This window comes from Tenrec ecaudatus, chromosome 3, assembly GCF_050624435.1.
Source record: "Tenrec ecaudatus isolate mTenEca1 chromosome 3, mTenEca1.hap1, whole genome shotgun sequence".
Classification (NCBI taxonomy): Eukaryota; Metazoa; Chordata; class Mammalia; order Afrosoricida; family Tenrecidae; genus Tenrec; species Tenrec ecaudatus.
Genome location: NC_134532.1, coordinates 219,050,354 through 219,076,295, shown reverse-complemented (window position 1 = coordinate 219,076,295; position 25,942 = coordinate 219,050,354). Strand labels below are relative to the sequence as shown.

The 25,942-nt window shown below is 58.9% G+C and overlaps 2 protein-coding genes across 10 annotated transcripts in view; one reads left to right on the top strand and one right to left on the bottom strand.

Moving 5' to 3' along the window:
* Window positions 1-3,273: 3,273 nt before the first annotated feature.
* SLC75A1 (solute carrier family 75 member 1) lies at window positions 3,274-6,529 on the top strand. 2 transcript variants are annotated; one of them, XM_075544631.1, is made up of 12 exons: window positions 3,274-3,347; window positions 3,848-4,033; window positions 4,121-4,217; window positions 4,373-4,476; window positions 4,653-4,811; window positions 4,887-5,048; window positions 5,180-5,424; window positions 5,517-5,625; window positions 5,715-5,805; window positions 5,908-5,955; window positions 6,038-6,127; window positions 6,203-6,529. In XM_075544631.1, exons 2-12 carry the CDS (start codon window positions 3,860-3,862, stop codon window positions 6,310-6,312), a joined length of 1,389 nt encoding a protein of 462 aa, XP_075400746.1. In that variant the 5' UTR covers window positions 3,274-3,347; window positions 3,848-3,859; the 3' UTR covers window positions 6,313-6,529. The 2 variants fall into 2 exon arrangements, with proteins under 2 accessions (XP_075400746.1, XP_075400747.1); XM_075544632.1 differs by lacking the exon at window positions 3,274-3,347 and having other exon boundaries at window positions 3,894-4,033; window positions 4,694-4,811; window positions 5,155-5,424.
* A 333-nt stretch (window positions 6,530-6,862) lies between these two features.
* Window positions 6,863-25,942, bottom strand: part of ADD1 (adducin 1) — a 55,890-nt gene continuing 36,810 nt past the window's right edge. The window contains exons 5-16 of one of the 8 annotated variants that reach the window (XM_075544623.1): window positions 24,026-24,106; window positions 22,049-22,198; window positions 20,498-20,641; window positions 20,300-20,398; window positions 19,486-19,665; window positions 17,250-17,594; window positions 15,101-15,202; window positions 14,890-14,979; window positions 14,332-14,424; window positions 11,019-11,178; window positions 10,268-10,366; window positions 6,863-8,582 (exon numbers count right to left, since the gene is read on the bottom strand). In XM_075544623.1, the coding sequence (XP_075400738.1) occupies window positions 8,221-8,582; window positions 10,268-10,366; window positions 11,019-11,178; window positions 14,332-14,424; window positions 14,890-14,979; window positions 15,101-15,202; window positions 17,250-17,594; window positions 19,486-19,665; window positions 20,300-20,398; window positions 20,498-20,641; window positions 22,049-22,198; window positions 24,026-24,106 (1,905 nt within the window). In that variant the 3' untranslated portion in view covers window positions 6,863-8,220. Of the gene's footprint in view, window positions 8,583-9,677; window positions 9,728-10,267; window positions 10,367-11,018; window positions 11,179-14,331; window positions 14,425-14,889; window positions 14,980-15,100; window positions 15,203-17,249; window positions 17,595-19,485; window positions 19,666-20,299; window positions 20,399-20,497; window positions 20,642-22,048; window positions 22,199-24,025; window positions 24,107-25,942 lie in introns of those variants that run through there. The other 7 variants (XM_075544625.1, XM_075544627.1, XM_075544629.1 and 4 more) reach the window with 7 other exon arrangements.

Sequence of the window (25,942 nt, the reverse complement as noted above, 5' to 3'; positions counted from 1 at the left end):
CTTCGGGAGCATGCACCAGATGGACCACATGACGCCAGGTGTCTGGATGCATCTGAGAGACCCAGGCCAGTGTCTCAGTGCATTGGGACACTGAATCCTGGATCTTCAAAGCACACAGCATGCTCCATGGGCTGCACCAGTCAGACCCCACGTGGGAATTCCCTAGGGTAAATTGGACTACCTCAGACGCACCTAGACCTGGAGGACATCGGCCGGAAAATACAAGGTGTCTGGGGAAGCAGAAGACAGCTGTAGCATCCTGGCGAACTGGTTGGTAGGCGGCATTGATGCCCTGTGTGTTGTGCTGAGGTATGTGCTGTTCTGGCAAGCCCGGGACGATCACTGATGGGTTTGGTTTCTGTTGATTCCTATCAGGGTTTATCTCAGAGCTGCTATGGAGTGGGGGTGGGGTTAGCCTCTGGGGGTTGTGAAAGAAGTTCACAAATGAGCCCCGGGATGGATGAACCTATAGGGATAACAAGTAGAACAAGAGTGTTGGGGCTGGGGTAGGTGGGTGGATAAAAGGGAGATGAAGCCAAGCGGAAGTGATTACAGAAGCAATGGTAACAATTCCTGATGAGATTGAACATTGCAATGATGTGACATTAGGGTTAATTCCCCAGGTAAGAATGGACCGAAACAAAGAAACAGATCCAGGAATGTTGTGGGGCTCTCAGGAAATTCCAGCTCCATCTAAACAACACTCCGTTCTCAGATCACGGCCCTGCTCATACTCGCCCTCAGGAAGGGAACACGGAGAGGGTGCCGTAGCAAAATGTGGCGAAGAAAGTAGATGGTGCCGGCTCTCAGATAAAATACCATCTGGGGTCTTAAAGGCTTGTCTCTGAACAAGCAGCCATCTAAGCAAGATGTCAACCAAGGCCACATGGAAGAAGCACACCATCAGTCACTGAAGCATTGTGAAGCATATAATCTGAAGTTGAAGGAGGGATTCGATCAGAGCCTACAGTCTGAGAATCTGTCAGCAGAAGGCTATGGAGGAGACTGGGAGCCCAGGAGTCAATGGTGGAGCTCTACAGGATCTATGCACAGCGGAGGGACAGGAGGAAAGCGGTCTCTAAATGGAGCGCACTGGTGAGTGAAGCAGAGGAGGCCAAGGCAGCAACCTGACTTGTAGAAGTAAAACTCGTCGGCAGGATGCACACTGGACCTGATCTCGTTTCCAAAATCTCTTATGGGTTGGGGTTGTATTGTTTAGTGTGGTTGTTGATTGTACATATTAGGGGGTATCTTGGGAGTGTTAGGTCCCCTCTTGAAGTTGCAGCATATGTTTTCTCGTTTTAGGGTGTAGGGAAACCAGGACTGATGAACCTAGAGTCAACAACTGCTGTCAGGGTATTGGTTGTGGGGGTGGGGGGTGGACACAGGTGGTGGCAGACTGAAGGGGTGACAACATCAAGGGGTCCCTGTCGAGAGAGAATGTCTAGAAACTGGTAGTAAATGTAAATTCTGCTGGATGTGATTGAACTACGGTGTGATTTGATATATGTATTAATCCCAATTAAAAAAAGAACCATACGCTGAGCAGATCCGCACGAGATCTCTTTGGAAGTGTTGTCACTGAAGCCTGCCGTGCATGGATCCACGCCGTGACACTTCCCCTCTGCCTCCCATGCAAACGCTGCGACAGCGCACAAGCAAGGAGGACCGTGCAGAGTGGAGGCCTTCGGCTCACGGTGTCACAGGCCGGCACAATGCTGCCCGTGTTGCCTCTTTGGGCAGGTTCTCAAGAGCCACTAGGTCCAGCGGCGGGTGGGCATGGCAGAGGGTCAGGGAGAAAGGGGAAGAACCTGGTTGACAGTGGCTGGGGAAGCTGGGACGGACAGGGTGGTGTTGCCCTCGGTGGGACCTGGGGCCTGGGGCAGCCGGCGGGGTCAGCTGGAAGGCACGGCATCAGGTCATGTTGGGAAGAAGAGTAACTTTGGCTTTGGGTTGCTTCATGGTTCAGGGCACGGCCCAGGGGAGAGTGGGGGGTGGGGCGGTGCTCCCTAAGACTCGTTCTCTACTAAGAAATAACAGTCGTACTTTGAACTTTCCCTGTGATCTGGGTGGAAGTGTGGAGAGCCAAAAACACCCAAATGAACAGCTTTCCCTTCAACCGTCGGCTCACTGCTTACACAACCCATCCCCGGAACCGAGCCCGCTCCCCGCCTTTCCACACACTGCTCACCAAACAAACGTTCCCCTTTGGGGTGCAGCCTGGCTGAGGAAATCTGGGTGGGAGGGGAAGGAAGGGCCATAGCCCTGGGGTTCTGCCGGCTTCCCGTCAGACCAGTAAGGTGGCTTTTTTTTTTTTTTTACGGTTTTGATTTTTGCTTTCCCCACCCATCTCCACCTTGTACTGTGATCTTCAGCAGAGCGCACCAAACCAGCCCCCCAGGCTCAGGGCTGCGGGCCCTTAAGGGAAGGGAGGACAGAAGCCCCCCTGAGGCTCCCTTGGCTGTGACCCTTGCCGAAGGGGCATGCCAGCCCCTTTTCCGAGACCAGAGCGCAGGCCCTTTGCTTCCACTGTGTGGCGTGGCTGGACTTGGAAGGGTGGTCATGTGACAGGGGTGGTTGGTGTAGGCCTGGGTGCAGAACCCCTTGTCCCAGGGTCTCCTCCCCTCCTATGGGTTTCTGGGCAGGGGGGCCACGAGGGAGGCATAAGAGTCCACGTGGAAAACAGGAGTGGCTGGTGTGTTGGGGGTTGGCTTCAGCAGCAGAACCTCAACTCTGCAGCTGCTGCAGGCTCTCTCCCTCCAGCTTCTCCTGGGAAGGGGTGAAGTCCTCCTGCAATGAGAGCACTCGCCTGCCCCCCAATGGCCGGGGCCAGCGAGGCGGAGGCCTGGACACAGACCAGGCAGCCGTGGAGCCGGCTTGTCTGCGCAGCCTGCAGGTCAGCTGCCTCTGCTCCCAGAACCATACTCAGCTGGTGCCTCCAAGCCCCATCTCGACCCTCGGAGGAAAACACCCAGGCAGTGAGCGCCTGGCCCCGGCCTCCCACCCCCACCCGTTTCAGCTGCAACGTTAGTCGCTCGAGTTCTTTGTGCAGAAGGTTTGACTTAGTCCAAGGGCGCATAGCCGACCCAGACTAGGGCTTCGAAGGGCAGCGGGCTCCAGCTCGGGGACGGGGATGAGTTGCGCTACAGCACCCACTGAAGGGGCAGCTAAGGGGCAGGCGGAACCGGGAGCCACCGGAAGAGGAAGAGCTGTCTGCAGACTCGGCTTCCGGCGGGGCGTGGTCAGGGCGTGGCCACGCCGCCCGCCCCGCCCCGCCCTGCCCCGCCCTGGTGCCTGGCGCTCCATTCTGCATCTGTCCATCCGTCAGCCGGACGCGCGCCGCCGAGGTTGGGCTCCGGGCGCGGTCCCGCCGGCGGGGGCGCACGGGGAGGGATCGGGGCGCGTTCCCTCGAGGAGATCGGGCAGAGCTGGGTGCCCACGGGCGGGGGTCCCCAGCTTGGCCCCATATTCCTAGCTAGAGCCCCGCCGCCGGCCGTGGAGAAACTCAGGCGCAGGGTGGTGGTGGTGCTGCGGACCGGATGTCCCCGCCCGACTGGTGACTGTAGAGCCGGCCGTTTCCTTGCACAACCGGGGCTTCCTGCTGCGAGTCCCTCCCGCGAACGGTCCTGGAGCCTGGGCAGGGGGCGGCTCAGGTCCCCCAGCACAGAGGGACCCCGAGTCTCAGAACCCAGACGGTCCTTGAAGCTGTGCCAAAGGGCAGATCAGGTCTCCCCAGCACATGGGTCCCCAAGCCCACGGAGCGGCTGGGTTCCCGTGCAGACAGCCCCCTGCTGCCCAGGTCCCTTGGTGGGCATGGCGGCGCCTTCACATGTGACCACACCTGCAGCAGGCCGGCACCATGGGACTGGGCACGGGCACAAGCTGCACCCCGCGGCCCCCGATCCGCCCGCAACCCGTGTCTGAAAGTCGTGTGCTGGCCGTGATTTTCCTGGGCCTGCTGCTGGACCTGCTGGCCTTCACACTGCTGCTGCCCCTGCTGCCGGGGCTGCTGGAGGCCCACAGCCGCGCCCAGGTGTGCCCGCCGCCGTACCCCTTCCCGCTATCCAGCGTGGGCCCCCTGCCCTGGGCTCCATTCTAACAGCCTGCCCCCTCCACTAAGGACCCCCTCTACAGCTCATGGAAGTGGGGCGTGGACTGGTTTGCCTCAGCCATCGGAGTGCCAGCCGAGAAGCGCTACAACAGCGTTCTCTTTGGAGGTAAATAAGGCCTGACCCACGAGTGGCCAGGTCAATGCCCAGAGATCTCACTTGGGCCCCATCTGAATTTTCTATACTTGGTCTGCCCTCTGGTGGGGTCTAGCGGTGGGGGCTGGTCCCAGGGTGACCCATGACCCCAACCTTGGCTCCCTCAGGTTTGGTGGGCTCCGGCTACTCTGCCCTGCAGTTCCTGTCGGCCCCGCTCACAGGCGCTGCGTCGGACTGCCTGGGGAGGCGACCAGTGATGCTGCTGTCCCTGGTAGGACTGGCTGTAGTCAGTGCAGGCTGGGTGGGAGTGGTGCTTCAACCAGTCCGTCGCTCTACTGGGGCCACTAGTGGGCAGGGCCAGGGTGTGGCCTGGGCTTGCAGCCCCACTCTGGGCTCCTGCTCTGCCCAGGTGACTGCTCCTGTCCCTTGTCACCTCTTGGCCGGCAGGTGGGTCTAATCGCCTCCTATGCTGTGTGGGCTGCCTCCAGGAGCTTCGCCGCCTTCCTGGTCTCCCGGGCAATTGGGGGCCTCAGTAAGAGCAACGTCAGCCTGTCCACAGCCATTGTGGCCGACCTGGCCTCGCCGGAGGCCCGTGGCCGAGGCATGGTGAGTGCCAGTGCCCATGGTGGTGGCAGGTGCTCCTGGTGTCCTGCCAGGAACTGAGCACACCTCACCCCGCAGGCCGTCATCGGAGTGGCCTTCTCCCTGGGCTTCACGCTGGGCCCGCTGCTGGGTGCCTCGCTGCCTGTGGACACGGCACCCTGGTTGGCCCTATCCTTTGCCACCGCCAACCTGCTCTTCATCTTGTGCTTCCTGCCTGAGACACTGCCCCCGGAGCGGCGGGTAGGCTGGCTGCCCCCTAGGGTGGGACTCGGCCCAGGGGGCTCAGGGCTGGTGGGCAGGTCCTCGGGCTGGCCCAGCAGGTGGGGGTCCCTCCCGTCCCTGGCAGGCCTCTGCAGTTCCACCCCCACCAGGCGCCCTCCATCACACCGGGCTTCCAAGCCACCGCCGACCTGCTCAGCCCCCTGGCCCTGCTCCGCTTCTCAGCGGTGGCCCGAGGCCAGGAGCCCCCCACCAGGGGCAGTGAGCAGCGGGAGCTGCCCCCTGGACTGGACAGCCTGCGCCGCCTGGGCCTGGCCTACCTGCTCTACCTGCTCCTCTTCTCGGGTCTGGAGTTCACACTGGGGTTCCTCGTTCACCAGCGCTTCCACTTCAGCAGGTGGGTGCTCGGCTGGGGGACACTGTGGCTGCCCTGGTCCCTGGTGTGTGTACTCACAGTGCTGCCTGTCACCCCTCTCTGTCCCCCCCCAGCCTGCAGCAGGGGAAGATGTTCTTCTTCATTGGCCTCACCATGGCCACCATTCAGGGCACCTACGTGCGGCGCATCTGTCCTGGCAGGGAGCTCGTAGCAGTGAAGCGGGTATGGGCCTGGGCTCTCCCTGAGGTGGGGACACTGGTTCTCCCAGAGGTGGGGACACTGCCTGGGCTGAGGCCTGCTGTGTTCCCCAGGCCATCCTCCTGCTGGGGCCTGCCTTCCTGCTCATTGGCTGGGGGAGCTCGATGCCGGTGCTGGGTTTGGGGCTGCTGCTCTACTCCTTCGGTGAGCGGGGTCCCAGGGGGGCGAGCTGGGGGCGGTCCCCATGGGGGCAGCTGGCGTGGCCCCTGTGGGCCTCACCTGCCCAGTCTCTCCGCCCCCTCCCAGCGGCTGCAGTTGTTGTGCCCTGCCTGTCATCTGTAGTCGCCGGCTACGGTGAGTCCCCCTCCCTGTCCTCATCAGGCGGCCTCTGGCACGGGCCGTGGGCGTAGGCCCCTGACGCGTCTTCCACCTACAGGCTCAGCAGGGCAAAAAGGTATCGTCATGGGCACGCTGCGCAGCCTGGGTGCCCTGGCCCGGGCAGTGGGGCCCGCCACAGCCGCCTCAGGTGAGCATGCTGGGCATGGCACCTGGGCCTCACAGGCTCCCATGGGGTAGAGCTGAGGCTGTGCTGTCCCCACAGTGTACTGGCTGGCCGGGGCCCACGTCTGCTTCACCGCGTGTGCTGGTCTCTTCCTGCTGCCCTTCCTGCTCCTGCGAGGCATGAGGCCGGCCCCCTCCAAGGACCAGTAGCTGGACCTGCCCCTGCTGCGCCTCACCCACAGGAGGCCCCCGTGGCTCTCCTCTCGGACTGGCTCCTATGGACTCGGGGTGGGGGCAGGAGTCTGAGCAGAACACCTTACCCAAACTGTTTTTCACTCCAAGCAGGGCAACCAGAGGCCTTTGCCGTCCGTGTCTTGTAACAAGAGCACCCTCCTTCTCTGGGACCCAATAAAGCAGCTGTTTTCTACCTGTGTCTTCTTTGTGGAGCCTGCCACCCCACACTGATCCCACACCCCACCTTGTGAGAAACGTGGGCCTGCGAAGCCCCACACTGGGAAGTGGGGTCAGAGGCAGTTCCTGCTTCTGGAGCAAAGCTAGGGGCTGGGACGCGGCGGGGGTTGGGGTGGGGAGCAGCCACCTCCCGGTGTTTTGGGTTCACATGGGCCAAAGTGACAGGTAGCAGCCGGGCAGGAACTAAACCTTTAGAGGAGCCTTCGAGGGCCAGGAGACATACCTGTGTGGAAGCCCCATGTTCAAGGGGCAAACACTCAACTGCTATCTGGTGTAGACAAGGAATCTGTGTAGAGAAGTTTGTTTATTTGTGAGTAAAAGAATGTTACAGTGAAGGAAGGCCAGGTGGACAGGGTCTGTGTCCATATATGTAACTATAGTTCATATCGTAATACAAAGAGTTCAAATAAGCTACAAAAGTGAGAGGAGCTCATTGCATATGGTAAGCGGGGGGTGGGGTGGGCTCTGCTGTGAGCAGGACACACGGGAGACAGCCTGACTCGGCAGCTCAGAAAAGCAACTGGTGGGGGGTGGGGGAGGCCGGCAGGCCCTGCTGTAGGTGAGCAAGAAGTCCAAGCACTAGCGCCATGCAGCCAGCACAGGGCTGTGAGGGTCCTGCTCACGCCCCAGGGGGGCTCAGCCCACCCACACGGGGACCAAGGCCACCCTCCTCCCCCAGGCATCTCCACAGTGGTGGTCAGGCTCCCTGCCTTACACCTCAGCAGGTAGCACTGGGCAGGGCAGTCCTGGCAAATCTGTGAAGCCACCCACTCCAAGTCTCTCTCCCAAGGGTCCGACTGCAGCCCTCTCGGGGCATGACTCCGGTACCAGGGTTGACCTGGGGTCAAGGGAACCACTGCCCACTGAGTGGGCTCTGATCACAGCCAGGCTGGGGTATCTTTCAAGCTGAGACGGGTGCCTTCTCTGTCCAGAAACGTCACCAGGAAAGGGTAGGGGGTGCTTTGCTGCCACAACTAAAACTAAATGCGGCCCATTCAGAGTCACAGTCAAGAGATGGAGACTGAACTGTAAATCATCTAAAAGAAAATTCCAGAAAAGACATCCCCCTCCTGTGACAGGCATCTAGAGCCCCAGTGAATAAGACACTGAGTTCTAGGATCTGCATAGCACGGGGCACATGCCTGGAGGCAGCCCAGCCTCTCACGGTGGCCCCGAGTGTTCTCGAAGACCAGGCTGTGTTGGAAAGTCAGGCCAGGTCAGGTTAGTGGGTGAAGCTGAGTCGGACAGGTCACTGAGGCCCAAGGTGAGGGAAGCAGAGAGGCGCACGTTTGCTCAGGACAGCGCAGAGAGGAGGCAACCAGCCAGGGCTCAGGGAACCTGTGACGAGTGGGCGGAGCCTCCAACCAAGACCAGGATGGGGAGCAAGTCTCGGAGCTGATGGAGACTGTGTGCTCCCCATGGCAGGGGAGCAGAGGCAGGCGAGGGTGGGGTGGGTTGCTGCTCCCACCCGCTCCCTTAGCACCATCTGCGTCGGGTTTGGCCAGGCCATTAAAGGTGACCTATAGCTATGGGAGGGTCTGGCTTTCTGCATTCCATGATAAGAGAAGACAGCACAAGACACAATCGGGTGGGGGTGGGGTGCTGGGGGACCAGGCAGCTATAGACACGACAGTGGGGGCAGGGCCTTCAGGAATCGCTCTTCTTCTTGCTCTTCTTCAGGAAGGATGGGGTGCGGAATTTCTTCTTCTTTTTAGAAGGGGACTTTCCCGGAGACCCGTCACTGCCAGGGTCTGCGGCAGCCCCCTCCTCAGCAGCTGGGGAAGGGGCCTCTTCAGCCACCTGGCCTGGGGTTGACTCAAGGCTGGCTGCTGTGGGGGCCTTGGTGGGGCTCTGAGGGCTGGGGGCCTCCCCTAGGCCCTCTTCCTCCTCCTCGTCTAATGTCGGGGAGCCAAGAGCTTCTGAAGGCTCATCAGGGGAGAGGTCAGGAAGAGTTGGCTTCAAGGTGGCCGCATCACTGTCGTCTCCCGCGGTCTGTTCCTGTGGCAGGTCTGATGGGGGTGGGCGGTCAGAGAGATAAGTCAGCACCACTGCCCATGGGTAGGGGGTGGGGGTGGCCAGAGGCCATTTCTCACCCAGCGACAGAAACAGCACTTGGCACCTGCTCTCCTACGAGACAGGATGCAGCTGTGACTCGTGGGCAACTGTCCACCCTGGTTCAGGCCCAGGCCTCATGCCTGAGTCACCAAAGTAAGCTGGCAATACCCCGTGCCATTCAGCTTTCAGCATGAAAATCGGGCACAGCCTGAGAATGAAGCCTACCTGGGGTCCCGGCCCCTGGGAACCTCCCTGCAGGAGGCAGCACTGTCAAGAGGTCTTTTTTCTGCAGGTGAAACCGAGTGACAGTCGCAGCAGGAGCAGGGGACCCCTGAGCCGCCTCCTCCGATTGGGACATGGCAACACATAGGGGCCAGCCCCAGCCTCTCTGTAGGAAGCACCCATGTTCCCCAGGGCCCAGAGGGAGCCTACCACAACGGATTCGTGCTTCACACACCAGCCAGCCTATTCGGTGGGGAGTGGCCCCAGGAGGCTCTGGCCCCCAAGCCCAGTGTCGAATGTGGGAATCCGGGGTCGGCCTGAGCCCAGAAGCCCAAGGAAGGCTGTGGCCCACCCACCCCGAGTTAGAATCCACTCTGCGAAGCTGGTTAGCAGTGGCGGGCGGAGGCTGCCTGTGGTGCTCAGGGGAGGGCTCTGCTAGGCTGGACCAGAGGTCACATGACACCAGGGCAGGTCAGCACAGGCCAGGCCAATCCACTCCAATCCAATCCCCAGGCACCTAGAGGCAGACTGACCCACCAGACCCGCTCAAACCATGTCCCAGCGAGCGACCAATCTGGAGCTCCCTGGAGCCCAACAGGAAGGAGGTGAGCACAGAGTCTCCGAGGGTGCGCACACCTGCGCAGAGGCACAAGGCCTACCACATGGCCCCCAGGGGACCAAGCACCGCAGGAGGTCACCGCCCAGAAAAGGGGAGGGGGAAAAAAGGGGGTTTCTATGTTTGTTTTAAGTAAACAGAAAACAACAAAGTTAACAACAAAGCGGCCGGAGGATGCGGCAAAGCACGAGCTGGTGCTGGCGGCGGGGTGAGCGGGCGGTACTTACTATGGTAACAGGTACTCTTTAGCACATCCACCTCCTGCGTGAGCAGCGCAGCCACAAAGAGAAAAAGCACAAGAGAGTCTAGGCATTCAGTCACAGCCAGTGACACAGGGCCAGCGAGCCCTCCGCACGCACGGACGGTGGGACGAACGGACACCACAGGCCCCACCGGTTAGGTGAGTGCAGGTTTTTAGACAAGGAGACATGGTGGGCACACCAAGGGACAAGACACACCATGCCATGCCACGCCACAGACACGTGGGGGCCGGAGAGGCGGACAGACAGTCCCACACAGCCAATCAGTGAAGGCTTCTCGGAGCTGTGGCTCGAACACGAGGTGCAGGCAATGTGCAGGCCACGGGCAACATGAGTACCACGGGGAGGAAGGCGGGGCCATCCCAGCAGGAACCCACCCCTGGGTCTGGGTACCCCACGGAAGGCAAGGTGTGGCTCGGAGTCACCCTGCTGAACCTGTCGGGGCAGAGCATGCCATCCCGGCTCCAGCTCGGCCACACGCGCCTGTGTTGTCACTAGAATAGCGCTGATGAGTGCCGCCCCCACTCCCCCCAGTGCTCACCTTCTTCCAGCTTGATTGGGGTGCTGGGGGGCGTCTGGGGTGCAGCAGAGGGCTCTGGAGGGCTCTTCTCCTTTTGCTCCTGAGTCTCGTCCAGGTTCTCTGTGGGGGCAGACACCATGAGCACCATGCCTGGAGGACAGGGAGTCAGTCGCCTTTTTTGGGACCAGAGCTCAAGCTCACCAGAGGCCTGCACACAGCTGTTGGGCGGGGGGGGGGGGTCGTCCTGGGCAGACCCCACCCTGCCGTGCAGATCCATGGTCCGCTTTCCTCCCCAACAGCACCCCAATACAACTCACACGTGGTGCACAGAAACTAGGGCTTCTGCCCATACCCGCAGCCGGGCACACATGGGTAAATGCCCACTCTGACCTGGGACAGGGCAGACTAAACCCTAGGAGGGCTTCGGGGGACATGGTGGGAAGCAACCTGGGCTCTGAGGTGCAGTTTAGATGCCTGGGCACTGGCAGTTGAGGACAGGGGAACAGGGAACACGCTTGGCCCTGGGGCTCCATAGTCAGATGTCAGCCCGCCCGAACCTGGCTCTGTACAGAGGGCACTTGGCCCCTGGGAGGGCATCCTGGGGAGAGAAGGCTGCCTACCCTGGGCTTTGTGGGAGCAGAACTGGCACTTCAGGGACCCTCTTTCTGGAGCTCCCAGGAGGAATGGGGGCTGCCTAACCAGGCCAGGAGCAGGTGCCCTTGACCTCAGCATTCTGGGGAGGGGGTGGGGGGTGTCACTCTCCGGTGCTCACCTCCCTCGGAGCCCCTCTGCTTCCGCTCCACCTCTCGGCGGTACTCATCCAGCTCTCGGTCGGTGAGCGTGGTGAAGGGGTTGGGGCCTGTGGTGCTCACAATCACGTGGGGCTGGTACTCCTTCTCAATGATGGCCTTCGAGGCCGTCACCAGCTCTCCCTGCAGGCAACAGGGCAAGGGGTCAGCTGGGGACTAGCTCCGGCACTCCACCCCTCATGGACAAAGTGGGCAGGGGGCAGGGCAGGGTGGCGTGCTCTGGGCCAAGGTCTGACTCAAGCTAGCTACAGTCTCCGGAAGCAGGGAGCCAGGAACACGTGGGCATGTTTGACAGAAGAGGCTGACCAGGAAGCATGGCCCCCAGCCCCCCAGGGCTCAGAAGCTGAGGCAGTGCAGGCATACAGGGCCAGGATGCTCCCCTCCCGCACTCTCCTCTGAGGGTCACAGCTCTCATCGCTGCCTCTGGGACCCTGTGAGCTGGGACCTAGCCCCACGCAAGGGCACTTGGAGGTCAACTCACCTCCGGACTATGTGTTCAGAACGTTACCCTCAAGTGTTTACAGGTGACAAGATGTCCCTAGACTCCAGTGTCTGCCAGCGGGACTTGGACACTGAGTTTGTGTGACAGAGAAGCCAGCCAGCAAGCCAAAGCACAGCAGGCGGCACTGACCAGGCAGGCCGGGGCTGGGGCGTACAGTAGCCAGGGAGGCCTGTGAACTGTCACACAGGCAGGATGGGGGCTGCACAGGGAACAGGAAAGGACAGGTCTGTGTTGAGAGCCAAGAGACTAGTCCAAATGGTCCAGGGGGCGCTGGACCCAAGGTCAACAGGTGTCTTCCATAGCAGAGGACCTGCCACACCTTCCAGGGGCTGGCTCTGGGACCTGCCCAGCCCCTCCTGCCCATTGGCCAAGGCTTGTTCTCTACAGACGTCTCTAAACAGCACATTCTGACCCACCGACTAGGAAGTCTAGTGTATCCAGTGAAGCTGAGAAGATGCTACAGAGTTGCAGAGAGATGTTTCAGTGCCGTTTAAGCAAACTTCCAAGTCAGTAAAAGGGCAAAAGTTCCTTCCCATATCCACGAGCCTGACGTCAAAGGGCAGGCTCGGTGGGCTCCGCTCCCACAGCTCCCTAGTCCAAGCGGGGTCAGGGAGGGCAGCAGGCAAGGGTGCTCCAGGTGCAGAGCAGAGGGCTGGTGGGGCGGTCAGTGACTCCCACAGGCCATAGTGGTTCACCCAAATGCAGGGCAGACCCTGACCCAACCGTCTGCCCTGGGCACCAGACTTTCCATCTGCCAACAGAACCCACAAGCTAACAATCAGGCAGCCCACAAGGAGTGCTGTCCTGACACCTGGCCGGGCACACAGGACCCAAGAGCAGGACTCCAAATGGCTTCAGGCACAGCTTGGAGGAGGGTCCAGGTGTGATCGGTCGCCATCTTCCAGCAGGGCACCGCTGTCTGCTTCCTGAACCTAAACCAAACCCCCAAGCCCACTGCCATGCATCCATTCCGACCCACAGGGACCCTGTGTAGGGTTTTTGACATTGTAACTCTTTACAGGAGTACACGGCCTCAATCAACTTCCTCCCACGGAGTAGCTGGTGGGTTTGAACCCCGGATCTTGCAGCTAGTAGTTCAACACAGTCATACCGTGTGTTCTTCCTACGTGGGCCCCAATTTGACCTGCCAGAGTGCAGGTTGCTGGGCAACTCGCCCGCTGCCCTTGCTCCGTAGCTGTGACCAATCCCTGTGACAGCAGCCAGTCCTGAGGGTGGTTTTCTCCATCAACCCTCACAGTCCTGTCGCCTATCCACAGCAACCTGCACAAACAGAGGCTCCAACCCGCACTTCCTGCTGCCAAGTCCATTCCAACTCAGCCCTGCTGCAGGACGACTGCCCCGCGAGTTTTTGAGAGAGGCCCAGGCCTTCAGGAAAACCCCCATGCTGGTCCTCACACTGCCCGTTCCTCAGCTTCTCTGACTAGAAGCAGGCAGTCACCCATGGCTGGCCGGGGAGGGCGTGTCCTAGGACAGGCGTCCAAGCATAGGTCAGCCCTGGTCCTTAGCACCCAGAGGACACCTGCTCTGTCAGGGCAGGTCATCTCAGGAGCAGCATCTCCACCTGGGTCTGAAGCCAACAGAAATTCTCGAAGAAAACCAGTGTTTGGGTCCCTCCCTAGGCCCGGATGCACCATCTGAGCTGAGCCTGCCCACAGGCCCTCTGCTGGCCAATGGTGAGCACAGCTACCACACGACCAAGGCCAGAGTGGCCGTCTCGCCTGCATCACCAGGATTTTGTGCTCGTGGGCTCTACCTGGAGCCACGGGGCCGGCCCCACTGGCCTGGGGTAAACACCCTTCACTGGTGGAGCCTGTGTCCCTCCCTGACCATGATTCCTGGCTGGTGGGAGCTGCACCTCCATCAGAGAGAAGCCAAGAGAACGTGGAGATGGAGGGGACGTCCCAGGCAAGACTTGGCACCTGTACTGAGCTGCAGTGGCAGATGACCCGGGAGGGGGCTTGTGTGGGCAGAGGCTCCCTTCCTTCCCGTCACCCCTTCGGTCCTTGCCACGGACACACGTGTGTGCAAAAGGGCAGCCCGGGGCATCAAAGGACATGTGTCACTGGGTCCCTAGGGCACTGGAAAGCAGGTCTTGGCAGGGTCTCTTTGTTGCTGGTGTGAGGCAGAGTGGAGTTGGGGGAGAGAGACTGCCTGTCTGGAGGCATCTTCGTTACCATTGAGAACACAGACGGCCACGTGGTCATTTCTGTGGACACCCCTCAGTGACACGGGCACCATCTTCAGCGCCCCTAGCGCCTTCCCTTCCCCATGGCAGCTCCAGGGGTGCTTCCGGTTTGATGACGACCCTCTCCGGGTGCCCGCGAAGCTTTCAGGAGTGTGCTTGCCACGTGAGAGGGAAGAAGTTCGGCAGGATGCGGCGCAGCACGCACTCATTCCCTCCTGCCCGGTGCCTCGGTCAGTGGGAGGATGCCAGCAATTGCTCTTCGTATTTATGGTCGGCAGCCAAGCAAGTCAGGGGGGCAAGGCTGGCCAAGATTGGGTCTTGGAAACCACTGGGAACTCAGAAACAGTCGTGGCCCCAGTGGGAGGCAGGCCGCGGGGTGCCGGCTCTCAGCAACAGCCCAGAGACACACCAATAGCAGGAAAAGCCCCGCCTCGGACAAGTGCGTGTGCAGGCGAGGGTGAGGGTGAGGCCGGCCACACGCTTGAGAGATGCTCCAACTCCTGAGACAAGGCCCAGAGAGAGGAGGAGGGGCGGGTGGGCAGGCGGGGATGGGCGGGGCAGTGAGTACCTTTCTAAGAGAGAGAGATTTAGCGGGACTAAAGGTCTGCTCTGTGGGCTCGAGCCCTTCGATAGTCTCCGTACAGTCAGAGAGGGGCGCATCCTGCAACAGTAAACTGAGTCACGAGACGCCCAGGCGGGCCCCAAGACGCAGCAGCTAAGCATGCAGGAGTCACCCTGAACGACAGAGACGGCGCGTGCACGGGCAGCAGGCAGGGCTGGGCGCCTGCAAAGCCTGGTCTGAAGCAGGAGGGGCGCCCGTACACACACAGAGGGCCCTCAGTGAGGCCTCTCCTGTTCCCAGGACTCCCCATGCCATTTTCCCAAGCAACACTGGGTTATAAACGGGCCATCTGGATACAACTGGAGCCGCCACCACCCTCCTCCAGTCCTCGAGCGGCCGCCTCACGAGGCATGCGGGCCCTGGGCATGCTGTGCTGACCCAGGTCTGTGCGGAGTGGCTGTTACCTCTACCAGAGAGCAGCTTGCCTTGCAGACTGCCCTTAGAGACACGCTCCCAGCTTCAGTGCCACCACCCACCAATGTTAGGGACATGCAGAACTCTCACCTGGACCATGCTCCTGTCCATCATGACACCACACAGGACCTGGGACTGGGGACCAGCCGTCTTGATATCCTGCAAGTTCTGCTCTCGGATCTGAGGACAAGGAGATAGGCGTATGAAGAGTCTGGGCCCTGCGGCCCACGTCTCAGCGTCTATGGTGTGAGCATGAATGTGGGGATGGGGCTGGAGGAGGGGACGGACAAGGGGGACGTACCTTGTTCCTCATCTCCTGGACCTCTTTGGGGTTAGTGTTCAGTGGGACAAACAGGTTAGGGACCGCAGAGGTGGAGGTTCTATGCCCATCCTCTTTAGTCCACTGGAATAGCAACAACAGATGAGAAGTCAGCACTGTGACAAGGACAAACGGCACACAACATCCAAGGACCCCATGTATGTCACATCTGGGCATGCACTCAACATCCCAGAGCGAGACCTGAACCAATGCGCGCGCCCCAGGGTCACTGCAGCAAGGCAGTGTAAGCACCAGGGCAGGGTCTTGGGCAGGGGCGTATGATGCCTGGTGGAAACCTCCGGTCCTGTGGGCAGGCTCGGAGGTGCCGAGGGCAGCCCTTATGAGCCCATTGGTTCCCCGCTCTGAGTCAGGAGATGCCAAGCCAAGTGGAAGCGTGAGATGACAGGGTCGCGAGAAGCGGTGTGATGTGACCACCCAGGTGCACCGCGAGGTGGAGCGGCAACGCCAGAGTTGGGCCTCAGGAGGCAGGCAGGGCTGGCTGGCTGGCTGACGAGCCTCAGCCTGGGGCAGCACTGCTGCTTGCGGGGGAGGGGGGGAGGAGGGGAAAAGAGTTGGGCAATGGCGAATATTTTCTATAACTCGAGCACTCTAGGTGTTACAAAAATATCCCAAATAAGCTCCAAGCGCTTGGTAAGCCTCAGTTCACACCGTCTCCAGGCTCAGTGTCTGCCGCCCCTTGTGGACACGCTCATGCTCATGGTGCCAATCAAACACGGCGCATCCCAACCGAATTCAAATTTGAGGGCCAGAGGAGGCACTGAGCTTTAGAACAAGCCCGTCTCAGAGAGCTGGTGTCATGCCTGCTGGAGCCTTTTCAGGAGGCAATGAGATTAGCCAAAACTGTGAAACTTCAAAAAAAAGCAACCAAGTTGGAAAAAGCTGAGCCGCCGTACAGGAAACATGGGATGGACATGGAGCTGTGGGATACTCACTGATGATTCTCTTCTCAGAGAAAACCCACTCCAGCTTTGTGTCAAAAACAAGTTTTTAGTCAGAACGTTGGCAACCCCCACCGGAGAGGTCTGCAAGGCGGAGAGCAGGGCCTGTGCCCGCATGACTAAGGCCCGGGGTCCGCTGGCCGGACCCTCCAGGGCCCCGGACGGGCGAGGCGAGGGCGCCTCCAGCATGTCCTCCCACACAGGGACTAGCCCATCTAGCAGTGCACAGCGCTCCAGCCAGCAGGCGTGGGGAAACGTGCCCGGCGGCACCGCAGCGGCTGGTACGGACACCAGCACGCAGCGTCTCTGTGAAGGCTCGTCTGAGCTCAGCAAACGCACAAGGAGGAAGAAAAGGAGAGAGGGTGGCTCCCACAGGCCAAGTTCACGCAGGTCTCCACCCTAGAACAGACTCCCCCGCACCAAGGGGCCCTCGGGGACACACCAAACCCACCTCAGAAGACACAGCTTTGAAACAATAACCCTAAAAAGTGACATGGTTACCAGGGCTGAGAGTCATCGGCTTCTCGGAGCTGACCCTTCCCCAGCCCGTGCCCTCCTGGGAGTCTGAGCTGGGCGGCGGGGCCGGGCCTCCCCTCCACGGTCTGGCGGGGAACGGTAGGGGTCACCGAGCACTGCACTTGGGCCATGCCACACCCATGGGGTCCGAGGGCCCGCCCACTCATGGCCGTCTACTCACATGCACAGTCCATGCGGGGGGCAGCTGGCTGTGACCTTCGGAGGCTCTGGGACAGGACAGGAGGTGGGGCAGGGCTCTGAGAGAGGGCAGGGTCGGCAGGGAAACTGCTTAAGAATACTCGGGAGTGGCCATTTGGGCTCCAGGGGCCAAGTGGCACCACTGGGCTTGCCCACCCACGTGTGCCAGGCTCCTGCAGCTGGAGCTGCCCCACGGGCCTGGTGCCTGGCAGGCCCTGCAGAAGGGCTGCGGCGGGTGGGGGAGTGAGTCCTGTGGATGAGGCTGGGTGGCTGACCAGGTCCGTTCCATTTTAAGCAGTTTCAGGCGGAGAGCAGTCTTGGGGGGGGGGGGGTTATCCTGGCTGAGACCCCAGGGAGCTTGGGGACCTGAGGGAGAGGCCGGGCTCCCAGAGCCTCCGAGGGCCCAGCTGCCCACTTGCTCTACGTCATCTAACTATGAACAGTAAGGAGGCACAGACCAAGCAGTTGGTAATACAGCTTGGCACGCAGACACCGGACGAGAGAGACTGCAGCAAGGGTTTCACGTGATCGTGTGTAATGCTCGTCCACACCTTAGTCTTCGCCTTGGGACTGCTTCCGTTCTGCCCCTCCTCAGAAGCATCGTCGCCCCGGCCAGAGTTCAGCCATCTTGTCTTCTCTCGCTGCTGCTTCTGAAAACTGTGTCTGAGAGGGGAGCAAGTGCCCGAGTCACCATCACTAGCAAAGGAGTGGCCGGCGACACTGGCCAGAAGCTCCACATCGCTGGACTTTTTAGCTTTCTCTCTCAGAGCCGGGTATCGGTAAGGGTAGCCAGTCCTGTAACCCTAGGGGCCAAGAAGAGTGGAAGGTGGTTAGCAGGCTGGCCCTCCAGGGGCTCTCCGAGCACGCCCTTTCCAAGGGTCTCAAGCAGCAATGCCCACGTCACAAACAGCGTGACTGTCCCTCGAATCAATCACCACCCATAGCAGCAGGGGTCCTAGCATGGGTAGCAGTCAGCTCTGCAGAAAGGGCTGAGACGCAGTGCCGGAATCGCACAGACACAAAGCCGATGGAAAAGCAGCCCAAGCGCCTGCCTGGGTGAAGGGCAAGGCCAGTCACTGAGGTGAAAGGGTTGGGCAGCGCTGTTCCAGGACCTGTTTTGAAACCCAACACGCAGGGAACACTGCACGCACATCTGGGGACATGGAAGAGAACAGACTCGCTGCTGGCCGCAGTGCAGGCAGCACCGGTCACCCGGCACAGCCTGGAGCGCTGAGAGCAGCCAGCTTTCTTTCCCCTGTGGACTCCCCAGCAGGCCACACCCTGTGCAACACCCATCCCATGCAGGACCCAAGCTTGCTGTGCCCGGCAGAGTGTGGCCAGAAGATGGTCTGAGTGGCCTTGCCTGTAATTCCCTTGGGGCACATGTCATTCACAGCACTTTATTTTACAATGGCGGCAGCTTGAGGGGCTGAGCCTGGGAACATGAGCAGGGGCCTGCCCCAACGGGGAGTGAGTGGGGGCCCGCAGCCCCTGCAGAGCGTCTTCCCAGACACCAAGAAAGGTCATAGCCATCCTGGGGGACTGCCGCTTCCTCATGGAACTACCAAGGCCAGCTCTGTCTGCTGAGGGACAACACGCCGTCGGCTGCCCCTGGCCTGACTTCCCAATGAGTCCGGGACAAGTGGAGAGGCCAGCTCCGCGGAGGGCACCCTTCCTCCATCTCTCCTCGCCCTCAGTCCTGTGTGCTAGCGCAGGTGGGGACATGCTCACAGCGCTCCTAACAGCGGCTGTGGGGGTTCTTAAAGCAACTGAGCATTGCAACTCACTGCCGGTGTTATTAAATCTCTTGCTGATAATGAGGACAGGATTGGAGAAAACATTCTAAATTGACTGTGGTAATAACTGCACAACTCTTATCTCCCCATTTTTATCCAAATGTCCCATGATTTAATTGTTAAGTCATATCAAGAACTGTACAGTCAATTTCAGAATCATCTTTAAAATGAGTGGTATAATCTCAATCAGTGCTCTTTGAAATCTGTTTCAAGCACTGAATTGCAGGGCCCGTGTGTGTGCCACACAGCCCACTCCAGCTCACAGCGACACCACACATCACGGAAGGAAACACCGCCCGCTCCGCACCACCCTCACAATCGCTGCTCTTCCATGTGAATGACGGATGTGCCAACAAAGTCGCTGACAAGGAACAAACATCTCCTGTGCTGTGGGCTCCTCAGGACACGTGGATGACGCTAATCTGAGGTGCAATGCGGGCCTGCCCCGCCCCTCATCCTCAAACTCTATGACCCCCCGCCCCCCACTAGTAAAACCATAACCTCTCCTTCAGGGGCATCTGCGACAAAGGCAGCCCTGAGCCGTGCCCCAGGCAGAGCCTAGCATAGAGTCACGGCAGTACACGTGTCCACATCTTACCCTGCCCATCTCCTCAGTGAGGCTCCAACAGTCACAGGAGCCAGGCCAGTGGGCTGGGCCACCGTGAGCCCGAGGCCCTGAGGCTTTGGAGCAGGGCCCACACAATCACCCATTCCAGCTACCACCACACTCCAGCCAAGGGAGGCCGCTCCCCAAGCTAACACCTTAGGGGCCAGGGACTGATTGGCCTGACCAGTCTGGGCCATGAAGGAAGGTCTAATACCCAATCCAATGGCCCTGGGCAGAACCCTGCTGGCCTCTAGCCCTGCCTAAGAACCAGGGCGAGCAGGGCATTCTTACCAGGTTGTCCAGCATCCGCATGAGGGCTTCAAATTCCTGTTCCCCAATCTTCCACTTGGTGGACGATCCAGTGCTCCCTTCCCCTGCTGGAGACTCCGGGGACCGGGACTTGGCCTTATACTTCCCGGGATCCAGCAGGACTAGGTTGTCGGGGCCTCCCGAGCTGGCCAGCGTGCGAACCTTTTCCAAAACAAGAAGCACGGGGCTTGAGTCCCCTGTGGAGCCCAGCCAGAGAGAAGGAAGCCAGGAGAAGTCCAGCCCGGAAGCACAGAGTGCAGCCACAGGCTAGGCAGTGAGTGTGGGCTGGGCACAGGCCACCTGCTAAGCTTTGTTGGCAACAGGAACACAATGGCGGGGACGGGGCAGCAAATAGACTGGGAGGCAGTTCTGGGAAATGACCACTTCCTAGCTGGTGTGGCACGCAGAGCCCATTCAGGAGTGGGGGTGGGGTGGGGTGGGGTGGGGGTGGTCCACCCACCCCTCTGTCCCCCGGAGTCATGACAGTAGTGCCCAGCAGACCCCAAAGTCAGAGGGATGGAGTGGGTGGCACGTGACAGGGGACCCTGCACGTGGGAGGGCTTGTGGACTGGGAAGACAACAACTAAGAGGGGGAGTGGGGAATCCTTTCCCATCACTTCAACTCAAAGAATGCGACTGGACATGGTCAGTTCACTAGGCCATGTGTGAATCTTTGGCAAATGGACCCCTGCAAGACTCCCTCCTCCAGGAGGAGGTTAAAAGCTCCCCCAGTCTGGACTCCTGAAACTCAGAAACACCCTTGGAGCTGCATGCCACAGGGCTACCCACCGCCTACCTGGATCTCACAAGCCACCACCAGGTTGTGGATGTAATAGAATGCCTCCTCCACCGTCTCTCCGACCGAGACGAGCCCATGGTTCCGGAGAATGAGGACCTTGGGGAGAGCAGGCACGTACCGTGAGCCAGGGAGAAGGTTGCACATGACAGCTTCCCAGCCTGGGGAATTTTACCAGCAGAGTCCATGCTGACTGACCTTGCTTTTTGGTCCCAGATTTTTCTGAATGAGCACCTTTTCCTCCTCATCCACAAGGATCCCGTGATAGTCATGGTAAGCCACTTCTCCGAGGGACAGTGCCTCTGGGGAAATGGGCAGGAGGCCACACTTCATGGCAGAGACCTATAAAGGGACAGAACAGGAATAGACACTTTGTCCTGTGCCCTTCTCAGAGAGAATGTGCTCACGAGCTGACCTGGGCAAACATTGTGTTGGGCTCACCAACACCCAGCAATCAGCAAGAAGCACTGTTCACAACCTTGGATAGTCACCAACCTCCCCCAAGCCCTCATCGTGTTGGGTACTGTTCAAGCTCATTATAAATCCCAAGAAGACAAGCAGTCAGTCGTGTCATGTCTGGAAAGAAGCTGCGAAGTCCTGCTGTCTTGCTGTGGGTGGGGCCCAAGCACAGAACACAAGCTGCACAGGAAGTCAATGCAATCACTCTCCATGCTTCTTTAGGTCTGAGTGCTCCCTCAGCCTGTGCTCGCCTGCTCTAACCGAGCAGCCCCACCAAACACAGGAGCCAGGCAGACGGTGCCACCCTGAAATCCTCTAAGAGCCCCTTACCATGCCAAAGTGTTCTGGCGGCAATTCTGAAAACATACTGTAACTGAACAGAAGATACTAAAAACAGAAGATGCTTTTAAACTATCTTCTCAGAGGTCCTCTCGACTGATTCTTAACCACACACGCACGGACTTCTCAGTGGGGGGACAGCATGCGCTCTATTAGTGCAGGGGACGCCACTCAGAAAACTGAGACAGCAGGGACCACCTGTTCTAAGAAGCACACACCAGCAGAAGGAACACAGCCTACTGGGTCACACACGCAGACGGCAAGCAGACAGTCAATGGAGGGCACCTGCCACACAAATGGGTCCATGAACTCAAGAATGGCACCAGCAGGCTGAGTTCCAAAGGGATTTGCTCCCACGCAACTTTGTACCAGCCGTCGGAATACCCATTTTCATACCACTGTGAAGCCTGGGTCGTTCTGCGGCAGCTGGTTCCCCAGGAGACAGCAGGCCTGGTGAAAGGGGGGGCACTCTGGCTTTCTCAGAGACCTGCACTATCTGTCCTCTGTGCCTCCAAACTGGTTCTTCTTAAGACTCCGTGGTCATGACCAGCTGGGTGCCAGTGGCTCTGCATGGGGCAGCCCTGGAGTGGCTGAAGGGGGTCCCCAGCTCCTTCCCACAGCATGTCCCCTGTACCTAAGGAGCCCTGCTCAGAGTCCACTCTGCACCTCCCAACACACTTCAACACCTGGCTTTCTAGCTTCAGTGCGCAGTGAAATTCTAATGCCACGTCTCGGTCATTCTCAGGGTTCTCTCCCTCAGTTACACCACACAGATAACTCCTTAAACAAAGGGACGAAAAAAAAAACAAAAAACAAAGGGACGTCCCCAGAAAGTCAAGCGGACTGCTTCGTTGGTAGTCCAGCCAGGTTCCATTTCTTTACTCGCTGCTCTGAGGCAGTGGGGTACCCCTCTCACAGAACTAGGCAGCTGCCTGCCTGGCACCCACTCACCGCGGCCCCTGCTGGTGTATGGATGTGGACAATGCACTTCACATCTGGGCGAGCGGCATAGATGGCTGAGTGCAGGGTGAAGCCAGCTTGATTGACCCCCAGGTTAGTGCTTCCACGATCGACTACGTCTCCTTGGAGGTTGATTTTAATCTAAAATTTAGAAACCAAAAATTTGATAGAGGTCAAGAGGGCTTCAAAACGACTGACCAGAAAAATGCTTTTTTTAGTTTTCCTTTGTGGTTGCTACAGAGAAAGTGCACAGCAACACGCACAGCCACCCTCGGGCTCCCGTGGGCACCATGCAGCGGCACTGACTGCATTCTCCAGGGCAGCGGTTCTCCTCCCTCTCAACCATCAAAGTATTGTCATCGCTACTTCATCACTGCCAGTTTGCTACTGCTGTGAATTGGGTGACCCCAGAGGGGTTGTGACCCACAGGTTGAGAACCGGTGATCCAGGGGCAGCCATGCTCCTCCTCCTGATCCTCCTCTGCAAGGTTCCTCCTGCTCCTGCCCGTCCCCCCTGCAAGCTGAGCGTCAAGCTCAGAGGCAGACAGTTTCACTAGCTACGTTAAGCTGTGGTTTCACAATGACTTCGGGGAAGCTTTTGGTTGATGTTTAAAGATGATCCCAGAGCAACCCAGCTATGCCCAGCCTCTGTCACTCAAGACAGCCTGGCGTCCAGGGCAATGTGAGGCTTTGGTCCGTATTCTTCCACAGAACCCTTGACCGCCGTGTTCTATAATGGCAGCCAGGCCACACACGCTCACATCCTCCTCCCACCTCCCTGCAGCGAGCTCTCCTCCTCTGTTGCTCCAGGCAAACAGAGTCTAACAGTGGGCTCTGCATGGTCAGTGGGCTTTGCACAGCCCGGGCACCACGCAGCAAAGGAACCAGGAGGTGGAAGAGAAGCACTACCCACGACGCTAGGCCGTGAACAGACTGCCCTGGAAACCAGGACTCTCACCACCAAACCCAGGAGCTAGATCTCATGAGGTGTTTGCTTGGACATAAGCAGCCTCAGGAGCTACTATTTGCGGGGTGTTTTTGGTCATAGTTGTAAATATACCTGTGACAATTTTTTAGATGTATGATTTATTGATAATAATTACAATAATCAGTTGGAACTCCTCCTACCCTTAATGTGATCTTCCACCAAGGTCACCACCCTCTCTTTCCCTCTTCCCCACCCCTGGTCAAAAACAAACCCCCTCACTTCCACGGAGTCCACGCTGCCTGGTGGAGACCCTGACTGGGTGTAAGAGCGGCCCTATGGGTTACTGACACTGTACCTCCTGAACAGAGGGACGGCCCTGGCTTTCTCTTGCAGAGTGGTTGGGGGTTTTGAATGGCTGACCTTGCAGTTAGCAGCCCAATGGGTAACCACGGTGCCACCACGTTGGTGGCCTTTTGATGTGCGTGAGATGGACAGGGTCACCTGTTTTCACTCAGGACAGTATCCCAGTCATGTGCACATATCCCAGCTGGCTGAGCGGTGCTTTGCTCCTGGCCAGCTCACTGGTGGGCGGGCTTTTGGGAGGCTCCCTCCCACCTCCTGCTTATCAAGGCACACTGCTGTGAGGCCCTGCTCTCAGTCTTTGGGGAATGGACCTCACTGGGAGTGGAGTGGCTGGGTCATGTGGCCATTCTATTTTTCTGCGGGTGAGGGACCACTCCCCACCCCTCACCATTTTGCATTTCCACCAGCAAAAATCGATCCAGAGCACAATTTCCCCACATCTTTGACAAGACTTGTGCTGTCTGGGGTCACTATTCTTTTGGACCTTAGCCTTGCCTGGGGGGGGCGTCTGAACTGTATCCCAGCTAGGAACCACTACACCGGTTCTCTGGCCGCGGGCATCACAAAGCCATGGAGCCATCCAGGGTTGGCTTTAGATGTCAGCTGGTTGAAGAGGTGAATGGCCTCATGAGCTTCCCCCCCACCTCTGCCCCAAGTGCCCAAGAAGTCCACTCTTACCAGGCTGGAGGCGGTCACCTCGCTGTACAGAAGTCCAAAAGGTACGATGAGAAAGTGCTCCTGCTCCGAGCCGACTCGGGTCTGTGGGGAGAATAAGGAGTTAGCTCGGCAACCGGGGGAAAGCCCAGGCTGGTCTGCAACCATGCCTCACGGGTCTGCTGTGGCCACGCCGAGCACAGTGACCCTCACAGAGCTTCCTATGATTAGAGCAACTGACTGTGCCAGGGCCATCAAAGTCCACCTGGGCCACCCTCCTTTAGGGAAGCAGACAGCCACCGCTCTCCCTGGGAGAGCAGCTGGTGGGCTCACGCTGAGCGCATGCGCACCATGTCAACCTTGGCTCAGTTACCTTTCAGATTGCCCAGCGGCTAGCATGCAAGGCCACGGCCCCAAAAAGGTACCACCTCAGAGATACAGTGATGAAAACCAAGACTGACTTTTATAAACCAACAGAGATGTTGTAAGAGACTCATAAAAACCACAAATGCCTGGTAAACTGTGAAAGTGTCTAGGACGCCATACTGCCTCGGCCTCACTCCTTCCCCAGGGAGCTTTCCTTCCGCAGCATCCACTCCACCGAGAGCTGGCCGGTGTGACGTACCCCGTGAGCGCTCCTCTTCACCTTGCACTAGTGACAAACACATGTGGAGCTCTCTCCCAGCGGTCTCCCTTCGTGAGATTCTGACCCAGTCAGGAAGAGATCAGCAGTCTCATATGGGGTAAAGGTGTGGAGAATCAAGAAAAGGTCGCAAGCCTGAGCACACCTCACCTGAGTTTTGAAACCAAACACTAAGGACTGAGGCCAGATAAGCTGTGAGATGACACTGAGAACATTCTATCGGAAGGGGGCTAATAGTTACTGCAGACAGGAAGGAAAAACTGAACCGGCTGTCAGAAGAGACGCTTCGACTTGCTCTGGGAGACAAGAGTGGCTCATGAGCTCAAGTGGAGAGAAATGAAGAAAAGTTCAAGCCAAACGGGGTGCCTCTGGGGGTGCAGAGCTGACCCGGCCTTAGGAGGTCTGAGGGAGGACAAGGACTCCGTGGAACTTCCTGGGAGGAGGGCAGGGCCGGGAGAAAGGTTGGGCCATGCATATGTGAGAGAGAAGCTGGAGCAGAGCATCTGAGAGGAGCATCCGAGAGCTGGATCAAGCTCAGCGCACAGCGACAGGGCAGAAGCAGTGGTGACCAGCGAGGGCAAGCCATGGTGAGAACCCTTCTGCGTGAGATGGAGAGGCCCTAAAAGACTAGCAGAGGCCTAGAGAAAGCTGAAATCAAAGCACTCTGCTTTGAGTGCTGGCCCAGCCCCAGGCTGTTGGCTGAAGTTCAGACCAGGAGGCTAGAGGGCGCTATCAAGTCCACCCATCCACCAGTGCCGCAGAGTCCATTCTTGGTAGTATGGTCTCTAGAGACATGTGAGGAGATGCCTGTGAAATGGTTCTTCTACTGTTCCCATTACTAATGAGTTTGGTGCTTTTTTTCCATTCTGGGCTCCTCTTCTCTGAGGTTTCTGGTCTTGTCCCCCACCCACCTGGCCATCGTCTTTTCTGGGTTACAGGCTGGGCACAGTCTCTTCTCACCCACTCTATGGCGCTTCTCAATGAGAACTTTCAACACAATTCTTTACCACAACCCAATTTCTCCATCTTTCTTTTTGTGATGGAAAGTGCTGTGTCTTAAAAATCTTTTCTCGGGTCACAGATTTTCAGCTTCTCAAGGAGTCCCTTTCACATTCATCACCACCCGCAGGAACTGCTCCGTGTGCGACACCCCATAGAGGGAGGGCTCCCGTGGCCCCCACCCCGGCCCAGGCTTTCTTCTCTGGGTCCTGCAGGGTACTCAGCGTCCGACTTCCATCCACGCAGACCCGGTTCTGGACTCCACTCCATCCCATCGGCAAGTAGTCCACTCTTTGCTG